Source organism: Podarcis bocagei (genome assembly GCF_964188305.1).
Source record: "Podarcis bocagei genome assembly, chromosome: 9".
Classification (NCBI taxonomy): domain Eukaryota; kingdom Metazoa; phylum Chordata; class Lepidosauria; order Squamata; family Lacertidae; genus Podarcis; species Podarcis bocagei.
The window spans coordinates 7,940,029-7,958,744 of NC_138134.1; the positions used below are offsets into that span (position 1 = coordinate 7,940,029).

General features: G+C 41.4%; 2 protein-coding genes across 3 annotated transcripts in view; both read right to left on the minus strand.

Annotated features, from left to right (window-relative positions):
• The window catches only part of PROM1 (prominin 1), a 243,472-nt gene that overhangs the window by 177,748 nt on the left and 47,008 nt on the right, over positions 1 to 18,716 (minus strand). The gene's annotated exons all lie outside the window — the stretch shown is intronic.
• The window catches only part of TAPT1 (transmembrane anterior posterior transformation 1), a 55,350-nt gene that overhangs the window by 36,010 nt on the left and 624 nt on the right, over positions 1 to 18,716 (minus strand). For both annotated transcript variants that reach the window (XM_081207708.1, XM_081207709.1), the window contains exons 2-3: positions 3,283 to 3,413; positions 579 to 697 (exon numbers count right to left, since the gene is read on the minus strand). In XM_081207708.1, coding sequence (XP_081063834.1) covers positions 579 to 697; positions 3,283 to 3,413 — 250 coding nt within the window. The remainder of the gene's footprint in view (positions 1 to 578; positions 698 to 3,282; positions 3,414 to 18,716) is intronic.

Below are 18,716 nucleotides of genomic sequence, written 5' to 3' on the forward strand. Positions count from 1 at the left end.
CCCCTTACTTTTTAGGAGGGAAAAAGTGAGCCTTATAGAGCAAAAAATACGGTAGTTCAATTAGCACAAGGATTTCTGTTAGTGCACTGAAACTTCCCCTTCCTCTCTGATCTCCATGTGCCCCTGTGCCCTCCGCAGATCTGCTTCAGAGGGTTGGGAGAACCCACAGAACAGATTTGGAGGGTGTGCAGTGAGCATGAGGAGAGAGAGAGAGGGAGAGAGTTGTGTTGTGCAGCAAAGAGTTCTTGCACTAACAGAACTACTTTTTTATGTATTTTGGTCCTTTTAGGAAAATCATTATAACTTAGTAAAACAAAACCTAGAAAATAAGGTTCCTGGCATGCCCTTAACACCAAATTCTGGGAGAGGACGTAGAATTTTTGAGCTAACTGCTATTCAAAACCACAACTGGGTGAGGCTCAAAAATGAATGTCAAGTGTTAGGATTATTTTTTGTTTGCTTTTCAGCATGAAACTGTTTGCAATTTCAAACCAGCTCAAGCCTTAAGACTGACAAAGTTAAATAGGCCAATTAAAGTATATTTAGATCAACTAAGTAAGAGAAATAAAGGAACTTACCGCAAGCCATAACAAGGTAATGTGATGAACCTGAACATTGCCAGAAAAACTCTCAATGGGAGGAGTGTGAACACATACAGAAAAGCATCCAGGCACAAAAAAATCCCAAAAATCATCAACTAGAAAGTAAAAGGAAAGAGAAATCAGAGTAAAAACTGTTACTTTAAAGATTTCCATGCTGATCAGCATCACAATTCTAAGTCTATAAAATCATCCTTACCTTTACACAAAAGTAATACACAGAAAGCACTTGCATACCAAAGACCTTATTAGAACTGCCACAAATACAGAATGCAGAAATCCTCACAAAACCAACATCAGCCAACAAAAGAATAACCTAAATCTTTTTCAAGGTTTGGAAGAACAACTATTTTTTCACAATTTCCCTAAACCTAAATGTGTGACAGACACCATGCCAGCAAAGTAGTGGTCATGATGTTATGAGATGACGCACTATTTGTTTAGTTTGGGAAACTTTATGGAACAATACACTGTGCACTTGGAAAGTGTTCAAGAAAATGTCTGCACTGTAAGAATCACTCAAAGTTTGCAAACGTTCATGGCTCAATGAGTCCAATCTTTCCTCAATAGATGACCTATTCCTGGACACAACTTTAGATAATCAGCCCTGACCTTCCTTTCACATCAGTCTATCTGAAGTAGAGACAGGCAACTTTTGCAGAAGTTATTTTAATTTTGAAAGTTGCCCCTCACATGGAACACTCTATGAAAAAATGTTCAGCTTTGCATACACCATTATTTTTCAGTTTGTGAATTAGGGAATCCCGGGATTTCTCAATGAGAAATATAAGAAATCAAATATAGCTTTTCCGCTGCTGACATCCCATACAAGCCATCCATATATTAGGCACCTTCCTAGGTTGATACACCTTCTTAGTTGATGCAGAGTAACTATGAGGTCTAATGGGCCTGGCCAATGTCCCATGTGAACTGAAGGTGTTTTTTAGCCTGGAACATATGGCAAAACCATTTGTATTAAATAGATGTGGAAAACATTTCCTGAAGATAAGGAGGGTGAAAATAATTAGTTTATGGTTCACGTGTTGTATGTTAATTATATAGTATGGAATTGTGTACAGTACTGTTTACCCAGTAAAGGTAAAGGGACCCCTGACCATTAGGTCCAGTTGTGGGGTTGCGGCGCTCATCTCGCTTTATTGGCCGAGGGAGCCGGCGTACAGCTTCCAGGTCATGTGGCCAGCATGACTAAGCCGCTTCTGGTGAACCAGAGCAGCGCACGGAAACACCGTTTACCTTTCCGCCGGAGCGGTACCTATTTATCTACTTGCACTTTGACGTGCTTTCGAACTGCTAGGTTGGCAGGAGCAGGGACCGAGCAACGGGAGCTCACCCCGTAGCGGGGATTTGAACCGCCGACCTTCTGATCGGCAAGTCCTAGGCTCTGTGGTGTGACCCACAGCGCCACCCGCGTCCCTCTAGAAACCCAGTAAGATTGATTAAATTAGATAAACATACTAATATCTAATTCCAATGTGTAAAAGTTATATTTAAAAAAAGAATCCCACCAACATATTCCTATTTTATTCCCACCAGCCAATATTAAGTTCAAGTCCCACTGTTTCAGTGAGAGAACTAAGTAGATTCTTATGGGGCATTTCGTAGTCTGCTTTGGGAGTCTTCAAAGAAGCTCACCACACTGAAAAGATATAATAGTTCAGGGAGCTCAACTTGTCAAATAAAACTATCTGCCCCCCAATGTACTTTCTAGGAATTCTCTCAAGTGTTTGGGGGAGATTCAGGGGGAAGAGGGGGGGAAGCCCTGTTGGGCGAGTGGAACTCCTTCTTCAGGCTTCTGCTAGTGGGACTCCTTACCTGAATCCTGCCAACCGTTAACAACTTTATAGTTTAATAATAATAAATTTTATTTATACCCCACCATCCCCAGCCAAGACCGGGCTCAGGGCGGCTAACACCAGATATAAAACAATTGATTGAAATACAACTTAAAAAACAAGATTAAAATACAACATTAAAATGCAGCCTCATTTCAGCAGAAACTCAAAAACTTAAAATAAAGCACACATGAAAACCCCCCACAAACCTTTTGAAGCAGCAACGTGGGAAAATAGGAAGGTGCCTTAAACAGAGTCAGACCATTGGTCCATCTTGCTCAGGATCTAACTCTAGCATTTCAGATAGGATGATGCAGGATGTAAGTGTTGTCATTGTTTTAGAATAGAAATGATGTTTATAGCACCTACATAAGGTTTACCCATGGAAATAAGTTTATAGATAAACCATTTACGAAGGGGTTCCCATTAGTGTGTCTCGTAGCCTGAAACACGATCCACTCATAATGACTGGCATCTGTGGCTTTTTTGCCAGGGGCAAGCCACTTTTAAAATTGAGCTACTGCTTTTCTCTTTGGCAGTGGAACTGCTGCAGAGAAAACAACAAGTGAAGCTCTGGCTGCACATGCTGTTCTCTTCAGTCCACACACCCTTTGGACACAAGCCTACACATTCAATTATGGTATCACCATACAAAAGACAAAGTGATGCTTTTGGACTCCATACATAAGACACAGCCCTCAGACAGTGTACAGGGAAAAAGTAATTTTTTAAAATTATTTTTTGTAATTTAAAACCTATTCTGTTATGTTTTTAATAAAACCAGAATTTGAATTTATCAGCACAAGTAGAACGCTGAGAAAGTAGTTTACCTTTTCCAGCTCTCTTGGTATTCGCATGCAGGTGTACACTCGTTCCCTCCTTTCTGTGTACTTTGCTTCATTATGTTCCAGGAAGTAACCCCTTGTAAGCTCTGCATTGATGAACCTCAATAGAGAAAGATCTGCAATAGAAGAGGGGAAATTTGTTTTAAAGCAAGTTGTACTTCAATAAAAATAACTCTTTATTTTTTCTCTAGGCTAAAATATTTGTTTTCCAAGTTCAAAACATGTATTCCAAGAGTGGATGGGTTTAAATTAAGGCGGTTGAAATCAACATATTACCTATGACCACATAGTATCTTTTCAATGTTGTTGCTTTCCACTTCACATCTGCTCCTTTTTCTCTCACACTTGAGCCCAAAATCCTGCTCAAAGCCCAGATGCAGAGTAAGCCAGCAATCAAAATGTTTTCTTATTGAAGCCCATGCAGTTAGAGACAACTAGGGGTGAAGATTTTACAGAACTGATCAGCTGTCAACTATGGTTTGGTGGTCAACTGCAAACGCCTCAGATGTAACGACAAATCAGGAAGTCAGAGAGGAAATTTGGACATGCGAAGACTCGAAGGGAAAGGGAAGAACACCAACCATGGTTGTTCTCAATTTGTTATTCAATTTTAAGACATGATTAAATGTAGCTTTAACATTCTTATATTTAGATTTAACTTTAATTACTTTCCATCCACCCACTTCAAACATCTACCCATGTTATGAGCAACTTTTAAAGTGAATTTAGCTTTATTTTTTCATACAGATAGAATCAGAGAATTAAAAAAAATGTAGAAATGGAAGGGACCCCAAGGTCCAAAACCCTGCAATGCAAGAATAGACGACTCATCCTGCAATCTCTTTTGAAAATGGGAGATCTAGTGCTTACACAGAGCTCTTTAAACAAGAACGGCATCCACATTTAATTCAGTGGATAAAAATTACCCATTTATGTTTTTCTTGACATGTTCATGAAGAAAATACTCCAAAGCCTCACATGAACTCCAGAACAAATTTAGAGTTCCAAATCCAGCTACTCATTCCGCATAAAACAATGGCCTAATGCCAAGTTAATGTGTAGCTGAAATGCAGACTTTGCAATTCATATTACACTCACTACACCTTACCACCCTACAGAGAGGAGTGGCAGTTTTAGCATTCTGTAAAATGCTACTCCCAGTTTGAAAGTTTATATATATATAAACGTGTGTGTATGTGCGTATATATATATATATATACGCACACACAGCTGACAGATCAGCTCAGATTTGTTTATTTCTATCTAGTCATCAGACTAATAATAATAATAATAATAATAATAATAATAATTTATACCCCGCCCATCTGGCTGGGTTTCCCCAGCCACTCTGGGCGCCTTCCAATAGAATATTAAAAACAATAGAGTCAGATATTAAAAACCTCATCAAAAAAAATACTTTTAACAGTACAAAAGGAGCCAATTAAAAGCTATAAAAATCTGTTCTCGCTTAGATACCAGAATTTGTCTTCTGGTCTACTTATGTTATTTTGAGGAATGGGTTTACTGTACCCCTAAGATACTATTAGAAAAACTACAGTGTATCATGTCATTATCTCTACAGAAAGAGGCCTCGTGAATAGAAAGTGGTAAGGATGACATAGGCAAACTGAGGGCAGGGCTTGTGTCACCCTCCCAAACCCTGGAGATGACAATGCGGTCATTCCATACCTCCTTCCATTGACTTTGCACCATTTCCTTGTGCATGCACCCCAGTCTTACATGTCCCTGCTATGTCAGCTTGCCCTTACTATTGCTTGTTGTCTGCTCCAAAGGCACCCGAGACACACATGAGCTCATCTGGATGGTACCTCTGCCTATCTGAGACATGTCTTTTGGCTCCTGTACCTTATCCACTTCATGCCAATGACTTGGGCTTCAGTCCTGTGACCACTCACATCTGAAATGATGGGCAAGAGCTGCCTATCACCTAACAGTCAATGTTAGCATCGAAAGCAGCTCAGCTATTTCAAAGTTTGCACTGTTTTACTAGAATTTGTAAGGCTTCAGATACCACCTCTCTGGCATTGTCACTATGCCAATTTTGATAAACTCACACAGAAATTCAGGGCAGTCGCCACACAAAGTGAAAACCGCTGCAGCTACATTCATGTTTATTGCCCCAATAAAGGCATTCATGTTTATTGCCCCAAGGCTGCAGAATGATATCTCCTCTAAGGTGCATTATTTGCCCACTCTGTTTCCCCAGAAGAAGGTAAAGCACATCTATTTCAGCTTGCCTTTTTCTTGACTGGTTATTCTTTTGGGGGTTTTGGACTGTTTGTTGTTTTCAATCCACTGCAGGTTTTGTATTCTGCTGAACCCTGGAAAAGTGGCTAGTAATTGTGCTTAATAAACATAATAGAACCACTGGAATCTTGAACTCTTTGTTTCAGAAGATACAGGAAAAAGTTGCACCAGTGCACCCCATTTTTATGTTGATTAAAAATATAAACTACCAACTAGTAATTGCACTAACACTTTATCCTCTTTGGTGGGAGAATATATGAAAAGTTCTCAAGATGACAGGCTCAAATCTAATTAAACTGTATTTACCTGATCCCAGAGAGCTCAGCAACTGTTGGCTCAATCCATTATAGAGTATTTATTACTCCCTAGCTCAATTTCTGCTGCATGAGCCAAGAGCCATGCTCAGGAAACACAGATCCTGCCATGTCTTCTGCCTAGTAAACAAAATCGCTGCTGTTCTGAACCTAATTTTTTAAAACAAGATTTAAAGAACAGAACTAACCTTTATAACCAAAAGCCACTGAAGTTCAACTGTGAAATCATTAGGTCAAAAATATTGGAATGGGGAATCACCTTCTCTACTGCTAACTCTGCAATGGGAATGAAACTATTTGCAGAGAATGAACCTACTATCTGCCAAGTAAGGAACTTAAATGCCTATCCAAAATCTCCGAATATAAAGGTTCCAATTTTGGTTAAGTAACTTGTGTATTCTGGAACGTTCACAAAGTACAGCCAGCTTCAAATATTTGCACATGTATATGAACTGCAGCTTTTCCAAACAAAAGAAACACGTATGATGCAATGAAAAAGGTTGGCTGCACAAGGGCATTTGTAACAGTCGCTGCATAAAGACAATAAACTGAACCATAACTTGGTGGGTTGTAAGCCACAAATGAGATCTCATTTCCTTGAATGAAGCTCTTTAGGCAGGACAAGAAGGAAATGAGATCTCATTATTTCTTGTTTTGATCAAACCTTAGTTTCTTATTTCATCTGAACACACAAACTCTGGTTTGAGCTATCCCTACAAGTCACAATCAAACCATGCTTTGCAATGAAGACTTGAGCTCCAGAAGAGAGGAGGAAGTGTTTAAGATGATTGCTTATTTGGGATATTCCAGGGAAAGATGGAAGATGTTCATCTGAATGAAGCCTCTGTTTGACTGTGACCAAATAATAGGCAACCAACTGACTAGCCAATTGGTCAGCATTACAATCCCACCAAGAATTTACCCTGAAACCAGACAAGATGGGAGATGATGTTGGCAATCAAGCTGGGCTCTCTCTGAGGCTTTGCTTGTTATTGAAGTTTCTCTTGTTTTATTGGACCAAACACAATGTGGGAGTGGTGGGTAGGCCTGGGTGATATATTGATATATCGCCCAGCAGTTGTATGAGGGGCAGATCGCGATGACAGCTTCACTTGGTGGTACCGTATTTTTTGCACCATAACACTCACTTTTTTCCTCCTAGAAAGTAAGGGGAAATGTCTGTGTGTGTTATGGAGGAAATGCCTACGGGTGGCATGCCTACGGATTTTCCTCCTCTAAAAACTATGTGCGTGTTATGGTCAGGTGAGTGTTATAGAGCGAAAAATACGGTATATTGCAGGTGAAACCGCCGTCTTCTGAGTCCCTCTGCTGCCGAGGGAGAAACAAGCTGCAGCCGGGTGCTGGAGGCAGAGGGACTCAAGAGCAGCGACAGCTTCACCAATATACCACTGAGTGAAACCACCATAGCAGTCTGCCCTCATACCAGCAGAGCGCAAAACAAGCTGCACTGGCAATGCACGATACAGCTTGTTCCTCCCTCTGCTTCTTTAAATGCTCAGCTGAGGAGCTCATGGCTGCCCTTGCCCCAGCCAAGCAGTTTTACAGAGCCCCCAACCCGCCACTGGCTCACACTCCCCAGCTGAGAGAGCCCTGATCTGGCTCCTGTTTGCACGAGAGTGGTATCAGGATCACGGCTCCTCAGCTGGGGAGGTGTGGGCTCTGTCACACTTCTCCCTTGCACCCCCACAAAAGAGAAGGTTAAAGGAGACCCCACCCCGCCTCCAGGTCGTGCGAGGCAGGCTCATGCACTTGCCTCATCTGCAACAACCTTGGCATGGGGTCTGGCAGGCTCAGCCAGGTGGTGCGAGGGCTCTCTGATGCCCTGCCTTGTGGACTTCGCCCGGGAGGGTGGGCTGCATCTTTCGTCCGGGGTGAGCAACCACCCTAGGAGGAAAGAGGCAGACACAGGTGAAGGTGACACCTGGTCCGTCTTTGGGTAGTGCAGGCCGAGTGAGCAAGGTAGCTTGCCCACCGCCCACACTGGCGAAGCGAGCCTCAGGAAGGAACCCCAAGGTCCTTTCTGTCCCCCAGCTGAGCAACAGGCTGGGGCCAGGCTGCATTGGCCCCAGCCCATGAGGCCCTGGTGTGAAAGTGCCTCAGCTCCCATGGTGAGAGTTGAGGCAGTTTCCCCCTGTGCCTCACTGGCTGGGGCCAATGCAGCTTGTTTCAACATCGCGGTTTATCCTGGTTAAAGTGTCAACCATTAAAATGAGTGTTTTACCAAGAATGCTTTTTATTTCAATCAGCTCCGGTGATTGGCGAGGTGGAATGCTTCTTGAAATGGTAAAAGGATATTTCGATATATATCTTGGCAAGGGAAAAAACCAAGAATAAAATATAAGATACTGATAGATGCTAATGAAAGAGGAGCTTCCCACCCGCCAGATCTGAGACTTTATTATGAGGCATCCTGCCTATGTTGGTTAAAGGAGTGGTTGTCATTAAAGAATTCACATATTTTAGACTTAGAAGGGCATGACATTAAGTTTGGTTGGCATGCATATCTGTGGTATGAAAAGGTGAAAATACATAGAGGTTTCACAAATCATATTATTGGAGGGAGGAATGATTATAAGTATAAAAATTTGTTGGAATGGAAAACACCACTTTGGCTCTCGCCTTTAGAAGCCATAGAGGTGTATAGGAAGGAAAACTGGGCAACTTAAAGAAGCTTAATACAGTGGTGCCTCGCAAGACGAAATTAATTTGTTCCACGTGTTTTTTCGTCTAGCGAATTTTTCGTCTTGCGAAGCACGGTGTCGGAAAAGTTTTGGAAAAGCTTCAAAAATCACCAAAAACCTCAAAAAAGTGCACCGCGTTCTATGAGTTGCTCCTCGAAGTCAAGTCGCAACTTATTAGCGGTGTTAAGAAAAAGGAAACAAACTAGCAAGACGTTTTCGTCTTGCGAAGCAAGCCCATAGGGAAATTCGTCTTGCGAAGCAGCTCAAAAACCGCAAAACCCTTTCGTCTAGCGAGTTTTTCGTCTTGCGAGGCATTCGTCTTGCGGGGCACCACTGTAACAGAGGAGGGTGGCAAGTTTAAGTTTAAAAAGTTTGAAGAATTACCAGGAATGTTAACAACTTGGTTACAATATCAACGTTAAATGAAGTGTTTAAAATGGATTAAAAGCTGGGTTTTGTGACTCAAAACCTCTCAGAGAGACACCTGCTAAATAGTAGTATTAAAGTGATGTCAAAAATGTTCATCCTTTGTTTACCATTCTAATAGTATCTTCTACAAGTGAAATCTTCAATGATACATTGGGAAATCTACATAGGACATAATATAGAAATGTTGGCATGGAATGTAGATTTAAAATTTACTGCATGTTATGGGCTAAAGGAAATTTATTTGAAAATGATTTATAGATGGTTTAACTTGGAAATCTAGTAAAAGTATTATCAATATAAGCAACCGCAGAAAGAGGAAGAGGGAGATTGAAATAAGACATTGGAATTTGATGTTGAAAATGTTTTCTTTTCTTTTGTTTGTTTGCTGCAAAATTAAAAATAAACTTTTTTAAAAAACATCGCGGTTTATTGCCAAACCACGATGTTTGGCTGGTGATAAATCACAATGTTGAAAATCCAACATCACCCACCCTCTACTGTGGGGGGAGGCCTCTACTAAAAAGAAAAAGAAAAAAGGTGGTTGCTCTTTTCTATTAATTAGAGATTTCCCTTTAAATCTATTTGGAAGCTGCGGCTCATGCAGAACATCATGGCACTGTTGACAGCTAACAAGGAGAAGCATGCACATGTTTAACTAGTCTTCAGCCACTGCCCTGGTCACCAGTCAGTTTCTGGGTCAATTTCAACATGTTGCTTTAAACTTTAAAGACCTGGGTGGTGTGAAGGTGTCAGATGGCACCTCTATGTTAGCCTGTCAAGATGAAGGTCCTGCTCAAGTTATCATCATTAAGGGAACTTAAGACATCAACAGGGTCAAGCCCTTCTTAGGAGTAGCCTTAAAAATTCAAAACAAGCAAACATGAGAAGTTGTCATTTGATATTGGTCATTCACAAAGCTGTGCAAGACCCATTTACCTAAATACAACTCCGGCAAATGAAAGCTGGTCTAATTTTTTTTTTTTGGCCTGGTGCACATCTAGAAGTCAAATGACATAACTACTGTATATTTTCAAATAAGTCTGCAACTAAGATGACTGTTGCACAATTGTATCAAGGTTGTCCATGATTTTTGTCTTTTGCTACTGTTGAAGCAATTAATAAATAATACATTTTTTTAAAAAAAAATGTGTGGTTAAAGATATTTTAAAAAATATATTAACGATTCTAAGAAAAGATCTGTAGGATCAGACCAAAGCCCTACCTAGCCGAACATCTTGTTCCCCACAGTAGCAAGCCAGATGCTCCTGGGAAGACGGACACAAGGACAAAATGCTGTCTTCCCCCTGCAATTGATATTCAGAGACCTCCAGTCCTTGAAGTAGTATATAGCCATCATAACTAGTAGCCTCAACCTCCATGAATTTCTTTATTTCCCCTGGCTATCACTACATCTTCTGGTAGCAAATTCCATAGTTTAACTTTGCACCATGTGAAGAAGTATTTCCTTTTGTCTGTCTGAATCTCAAAAAAAATCAGTTTCACTGGATGGCTCTAGGTTCTAGTATGAGCCAGTGTGGTGTAGTGGTTAAGAGTGGTAGACTCGTAATCTGGTGAACTGGGTTCGATTGCCCGCTCCTCCACATGCAGCTGCTGGGTGACCTTGGGCCAGTCACACTTCTTTGAAGTCTCTCAGCCCCACTCACCTCACAGAGTGTTTGTTGTGGGGGAGGAAGGGAAAGGAGAATGTTAGCCGCTTTGAGACGCCTTCGGGTAGTGATAAAGCGGGATATCAAATCCAAACTCTTCAGTATTAAGACAGGAAGAAAAACATATCTAGTCACTTATTTCATACCACTCATAATTTTATAAACCTCCATCTCTAACTAGGATTTAGTGCAGGGTCACCTCACCACTGGCCAGTTCCATGATAAATTGTTCTAGGCTTGGGCACTGTCATTTATGATATCTAGAAATTTATTTATCTTGACTGGAACATGCATTTACTCAGTATATATGAGGGAGACTAAAGCCACAGATTACTATCATGCTTTCCCTTCTGGATGCCAATATCAACTGGAACATTTTGGTAACGGTAAAGGGACCCCTGACCATTAGGTCCAGTCACGGACGACTCTGGGGTTGCGGCGCTCATCTCGCTTTACTGGCCGAGGGAGCTGGCATTTGTCCACGGACAGTTTTTCCGGGTCATGTGGCCACCATGACTAAGCCGCTTCTGGCGAACCAGAGCAGCGCACGGAAACGCCGTTTACCTTCCCGCCAGAGTGGTACCTATTTATCTACTTGCACTTTGATGTGTTTTCAAATGGCTAGGTTGGCAGGAGCTGGAACAGAGCAATAGGAGCTCACCCCGTCGTGGGGATTAGAACAGCCAACCTTCTGATCAGCAAGTCCTAGGCTCTGTGGAGGCAATAATTTGTTTCCAGTACTAAATTACTTTTTGGATCCCATATTATCACTCACAGCAATTCTGTAGAGGAGTCTGTCCTATCTGAAATATCACCGCCAGTATGCTTTTCCTATAGAGTTTGTATACAAAATCACTGTTATGCTCACTACAGGCAACCCCCTATTTACGTGGGTGTTACGTTCCAAGGCACTGTGCATGGCAGTGAAATCATGTATATCTGAAACACCACTGGAAAAACCTGCAAACACCCCATTCCGCCCCTTCCCTGTCACTTCTGGGTTTGGCGTGATGCACATATGCACAGTTGCACACATACTGAACACACATAAATGGAAGGTTGGTTCCTTCACAGGCAGAGACATAGGGAAAGTGTTCTAATGCCAATTTCTCTCTAGCTCCCTGTCATTTCCCCCCTATAATGTACACATTAGTTGTTCCAATACTTCTGGTACTCTAATGATTGTGATCCCATTTTCCTGGGACTGTTTTCCAACTGGACAAGGACAACAACAGCTGTGATGGAGATAAATGGCCAGTTTATGCCACATGTATTTTTAGTTGCCAGCATCATCTTTTTAGGCACCCAGGAAAACAGGTGTCTGGGGGTTTTCCAGCCCTGTTCAAAGCCATTTTAATGGGAAGTGCATTAAAGTGGCAACGCCTTTGGACTTACTTCTTTTGTGACCACAGGCAGTCAGAATATGTGTATTAAAGTATGTTAAAATGCATTAATAACGTTACTTTTCCTATCAGAACTCAGCATCAAATTTCTACAGCTTAAGAGCATAACAGGGCCTATCCAAATGTTGTCATTTTAAGAATACACCCAAGATATGAGTACTTAAAAATGTAACAGGTTAACATTATAAACAGATGTATTGTAGAATCATATTGTAGACCATGAATTGCAGACCCCAAGGGTAATGTACTCCAACCCCCTGCAATTCAGGAATCTTTTGCCCAATGTGGGGCTTGCTCAAACCCATAATTCTGAGATTAAGAATCTCATGCTCTACCGACTGAGCTATCTCAACAGTTTGAAAATATACGTAGTATATAGGTACCCTTATCAGAGAGAGGGATGGCTGCAACTTCCTTTTGAGGGTACATCTGGTGGCAAACCCAGACCTGCTGCTGTGTAATGTGTTAAGGAAGCAATCTCTCCTTCCAAAGTCAAGAACTGAACTTCCCTTATTTTATTCATTTGAATTAAACATTCTCCTCACTGAAAGTCTGTTATCATTTCCAAACTTTTAGGCTGCCCAAAATATATTTTGTTGCAAAGCCGCAATCTGATAGCAATGAAAGAAAGATAATCAGTAATAGAGCATTATAAACAAGGAAGCCTTATATACTGGATAGCTCAGTTGGTTAGAGTGTGGTCCTGACAACGTAGGTTGGATCCCAGCAATTGCAGATTACAGGTTCGATCCCAGTAAGGTGCATATTCCTGCATTGCAAGGTTTTGGACTAGATCAGAGCTTTTCAAACTTTTCATGTTGGTAACATGCTTTTTACACATGCATCATTTCATGACACAGTAATTCAATTTTACTAGCAAACCAGAGGTTAAACTAACCCCTTTCCAGCCCTGGGAGGAGCGTGGGGAGTGTTCACACAGCACACCTACACACTGCAGCTGATACACAAACGTGTTGCAACACACAGTTTGGAAAACGCTGGACTAGATGACCCTCAGGGTCCCATCCAACTCTATGATTCTATGAGAAGTGAAAGTAGGGAGAGCACAACAAATATAACCTCTTAATAACATTTCTTTGAATTGCAATAAAGCTGCAGTCCTAAACTCAGTTATCTGGAAGTAAGCCCCTGTGAATTAAATAGGACTGAATTCTGAGTGGAATTTTTAGGATTGAACTATAAGGCTGTAATTCTCTGTAAAATTAACAGGTGTAAAACGCAAAGAACACAGTGGGACTTACTGTATTTTTTCATGTATAAGATGCCCCCATGTATAAGACACCCTCTATTTTTGGGGACTCAAAATTAAGAAAACATCCCTCAGCGCTACCAGTGTATATGATGAGCCCCAATTTCAAACCTAATTTTTTGGGTAAAAAACCCCCTAGTCTTATACACAGAAAAATACGGTACTTCCAAAGAAATATACTGATGATTTTGCAGTGGATCACTAGCCTGCAAGGTTTGTATGAGAATTATCTCATGTTTAAAAACTCAAAAGCAGAATTCGCAGAATTGCAAAATGGTTTCTGTATTTTATTCAAAGCTGTTCAAACGAGAGTTTAGCATATCCTGAAAAGCAGTCTTATTATATTTGTATCCCAACCTTCCTATAAGAACTCAGGGTAGCATACATGGACACCAAGCAAATAAATTAAATCATGGATATGAGAATCTACAATATAGATCAAGCTATAATTATTTGCTTCCCCAACCCCTTGGTGCCATAGCTACACTCACAACCATGTTACAACCATGATCCTCCTATTTTCTATCTTTGACTAGAAGTGGCACACCTCTCAATAGAGGCTTCAATGAGCCAATGTGTCTGGCTGTTAACCAGCAGGTTGGTGTTTTGAGAGCCTATCCAGGGACGGCTGTGGGCAGTATTGCAGGGGGTTGGACTAGATGACCCTTGGGATCCCTTCCAACTCTACAATTCTGTGATTCTATGTTCATGTGCTACTTTCACCAGTAAGCATCCTACTTTTATTAAGCAAAGTGCTCAAGGGGAGGAAGTGGCAAACTAAGCGTGCCACTAAGCAAACTAGTAAAAGATAGAAGGATGTAAAGCACGTTTGTTAATTATTTCAGTTACAATTTACTTTGCTGACCACTAAGTTCTTATTAACAGGCTTCCAAGATTATCTTCAACAAAGCTAATAAAAACCATTTTGCCATCAGATACACCTTGTATATTTATTTTAATGACGTTTGATACCATTAATCATTCGCCTGAACCAGTTTTGTGCAATGGGCACTGTTGACACTGTTTTGCGGTGGTTCCAGTCCTATCCCTGGGGGCAGTTTCAAATGACAGCCTTGGATTATTATCTCAACCCCGTGTAAGCAGTGTTAGAAACTGGCATCGAAAAGCTATTCGTCACATGGTTCCTGGTTCCTTGGCACAAAAACAGAATGGCTAGTCAGCTCCCCACCCCAAATGCAGCAGTACTTTCTATTTATTTTTTTTCAAAATTCATGAATACACAATTCACATCAGTGACACACTGTTAATAGCAATTATTGGACACCACAAACATAAATGGGGCTCAGCCCCTGAAGTTTTGGGCCAAACAATAGTCATTTGAAAAATTTATATTTACGAATACCAGCATGTATATAATTTTTTTATGTGTATGTGTTATGTAAAGTATTGTGATAGATTCGTGAAGGGGCTGGGAGATTCGTGAAGGGGCTCTCTCAATGTTCAGAGAGCCCCCCCCCCCGTGCAATGTCAGGACATCACACAGCCTTGCGTGTGGGTGCCCTCAATCTTCTGACTGCGTGTGGGTGCCTCTGATGTAAAGCCATTGGAGCTGTCATTAGGAGATTTGGGGAGAAGCGTAATCAGTACATTAATGCAGTCAACTTTATTTCTCTGTAATATTTGACTCAGAAGAGGCCACATTACCCCTGAACCAGTGCCTGGACTCTGTGATGGGCTGGAGGAAGGCCAACAAACTGACACTAAATTCCAACAAGACAGAAGCACTGTGGTTGGGTAGGTCACAAGTTCAGAAAATTGGTCATTTGTCTGTTGCGGTTGCACTCCCCATGAAGGAGCACATTCCTAGTCTGGGGGTTGGATCCATCTCTGATGACTTCATGATCTTCGGGTTTCTTTACCAGCTCTTGCCATTTCTAGGCCAGGATAGCCTGAGAACTGCCACCCATGTACTGGTCCTCCAGAATCATCCAATTGCAGACTTGGAAGGGATCTTGAGGATCATGTAGTCCAACCTTGTGACCTTGGTGTTATCAGCATCATGTTCTAACCAACTGAACTATCCAGTGGTCACCAATGGATTACTATCATGCGTTGTATGTGGGACTGCCCTTGAGGTTGACCTGGAAAAGCTGCAGCTAGTGTAGAATGAGGCAGCTCAACTGCTCAGAGGGGCAGAATTCTGCTGTTGAAAGAAGAAGAAGAAGAAGAAGAAGAAGAAGAAGAAAAAGAGGAGGAGGAGTTTGGATTTGATATCCCGCTTTATCACTACCCTAAGGAGTCTCAAAGCGGCTAACATTCTCCTTTCCCTTCCTCCCCCACAACAAACACCCTGTGAGGTGAGTGGGGCTGAGAGACTTCAGAGAAGTGTGACTGGCCCAAGGTCACCCAGCAGCTGCATGTGGAGGAGCGGAGACGCAAACCTGGTTCACCAGATTACGAGTCTACCGCTCTTAACTACTACACCACACTGCACCAACTGAGGGCTGCTAATTAGCTACTGGGCCAAGTTCAAGATGCACAAAGCCCTATAAAGATTGGGGCCAGGGTTCCGAAAAGATAATCAAACCCTTTACATGCCCAACCAATCATTGCACACTGCAGGAGAAGGCATCCTGTTCACAACATCTTACCAGGAGAGCTATTCCACAGCATGTTGAAATTGAGCCTTTATTATGACAGCAGCTACCTTTCAGAACTCCTTCCTGTTACACATAAGACAGGTGACATCTCTGTGATCTCTCTGATGTCTGTTGAAGACTTTCCTCTTTCAGTAAGCCCTTTAAGTGGAGATTCCACCTCCCCACTCCACCCGGTCCCAGTTAGTACCCATACTGAATGGAAATGGTCTCTACATATGTAAATGTTTTTATATACGTAAATGTTTTATACATTTGTTGTATTGTGAAATTCCTTTGAGATGAAATAAATAATGTAAGAGCTCCCTGTTATTATAAATCTTAAATCAATGTTCATCGTAATGATAGACCTTAAAAGGTGACACATCATGCTAGACTACAGTTGAGTAACATTAACAAGCCAGGACAAACATTGAGTTCACACTCTCCACCCTTCTCTCCTTCTCCTGTATAGCCAGAAATAAGAGTCCATATGTTTAAATCATGGTATGCAGTTTCATTCATACCCAGTGTTTGAAACTCCCATTATTCCAGGCGCATTTTGCGACAGAGAATTTCATTAGTACAAGCAGTTTTTGAGCTCTGGCAGCTTAACACCCCTACCCACCCTGCTTATACAACAGGTAGCTATCAGTGTCCCTGTATTTAACCTGTGCAAAGAAGACATTGCAGCTGTTGCTGCATATTGATTGGTGCTTTCGGCTAATGTGGGGAAATTCTTATTATGTAACATAATGATGGGTTATGTGGTGCTATTGACAGGGACACTGTAAGAATAGGCACTGGTCTTGCTACTTTAATTTTTGTTTCTGCAGCTACTTTTGTGCTGCTGACATAGGTGCAATCCTTCAGAAACATATCCAGTAGTAATGTGGCCATCTTTTACAGACCACAGGATATCCCACTGAGCACTTTTTTCTATTTTCTAATAATAATAATTTTATTATTTGTACCCCACCCCTCCAACCAGGCCATCCCAAGTAAAGTCAATTTGCCACATGTACATTAGTACAGTTTCATCCACATGAAGAGGAAAAACCATTGCAGCTTTGAGCAAAAAACTGAACTTAATTTTTACATAATCTAATCAGCTCCAATTCCAATAAAGAAATGTATGAGGTATGCATGTGTTACAAAATTAGTTTCCTATCTGTCCATATTTCATGGGCACCAGCAGTGCTATTATCTATATAGAACAGATGTCTGCAATTTTAACACTATTTGTTTCCTCACGTAGCAAAGTATTTCTAGCACCTCCTCATTTTTCCTTTTTTGAACACAGTTTTTTGGGGAAGGATATGATAAAATTATGCCTGTTTCCATTTGAACAATACTTATAATTCTGGAATAAAGCACACTGTCTATTTGACATCTAGCAGCTTTGTTGTATAATTGTTCTATCACCTTCTGCCAATAGTAATTATTCAGACAGCCCAAATAGTTCTTCTGCTCTTGAGTTCATTTTCCTGACAATTAACCCTAACTTAAATCTGAAATATAGACTTTTAAAATCTCTAAATCATGTCTCCTGAACCAGAAATGGAGAATGGCAGTGTACCCAACGACTTCTAAGGTGTACTCTAGTAGTAAATATGACTTCTGACACAATTTAAAATTAAACAGGACAAAACTCAGTTTTAAACTCTGCACTCAAGTCTCTGGGCGTGCATTGACACTTTCCATCCTATAAGTCAAGGCACTAGAATTGTGAGTTGATAAAACCCACCTATACTGTCACATCCAATGCTATTATCTCCACTCCGGAGAGGAAAAAACAATTTTACACAGATGAGTAGTTATATATGTTCAAGCAATAACCTCTTTCCACACCTAGATACTGCATCAATACATTTTGATGAGCTGCAGAATCTCTAAGCATTTTTTCCCCAAACCTCAGTGCCTAAAATTAGATTCCCAAAAATAACTTACTGCCTTTGCCGACATGCCTAATAAACTTCAGCGACTAACTATGTATCAGAACTGGTGCGCACCGAGAGCCAGACCTAGCAAGAGAAATATGTTGTAGTACACAAGCTTCCGCTTAGGTGCTTGTAAAACTAAATTCCTCCAAACTTTTGACAGCACCGAATCTCAAACTTGGAAAAGGCAAGAACAGCAGAACCAATGTGAGAGCAGTTGGCAAGGTTGTCATGAGAGAGAGAGAAATCCTCTTAAGTACTTGACTTCAGAGGAACTCTTGTACTGTCTCAAGAGTAGAACTGCTGGATTCACTTCTTGGTGCACAAAACACGCACGCCGCAGGAATGCTATTTCTACTTCTACAACCTCCTTGTCACCTTTAGATTTAAAAGAGCAGCAACACTTGGCTGAGAGAGGACAACTTTCCGCTTTGATTTCTGCTCGCTCACTCACTTCCTCCGGCCCCCCTGCTCCAAACGCTGTCTGCCAAAAGTCACTCGCCACCCAAATCTCTCCATGCTCCTGAATCCACTCAGCCCTTCATTTCTAGGGAGGGAAAAAATTACACCACTGGGGCTTGTGCTTTTCTTTGGGGAAGCCGCCTGGGAGGTCTTGCCCTGGCACCCTGAGCAAGACCCACCTCGCCACCTACGAACAACCACGAAACACCCCCGACTAAGTGCAAGGTGCATTGATTTTCCTCGGTGCCGACAAGACATTCCCGGAGAGAAACAGGCGCCGTAACCAGCAGCCCCTTTTGGCTCTTGGGAAAATCTAATAATAATAATAATAATTTTTTATTTATAAATTTAAAATCTAAGCACCTAA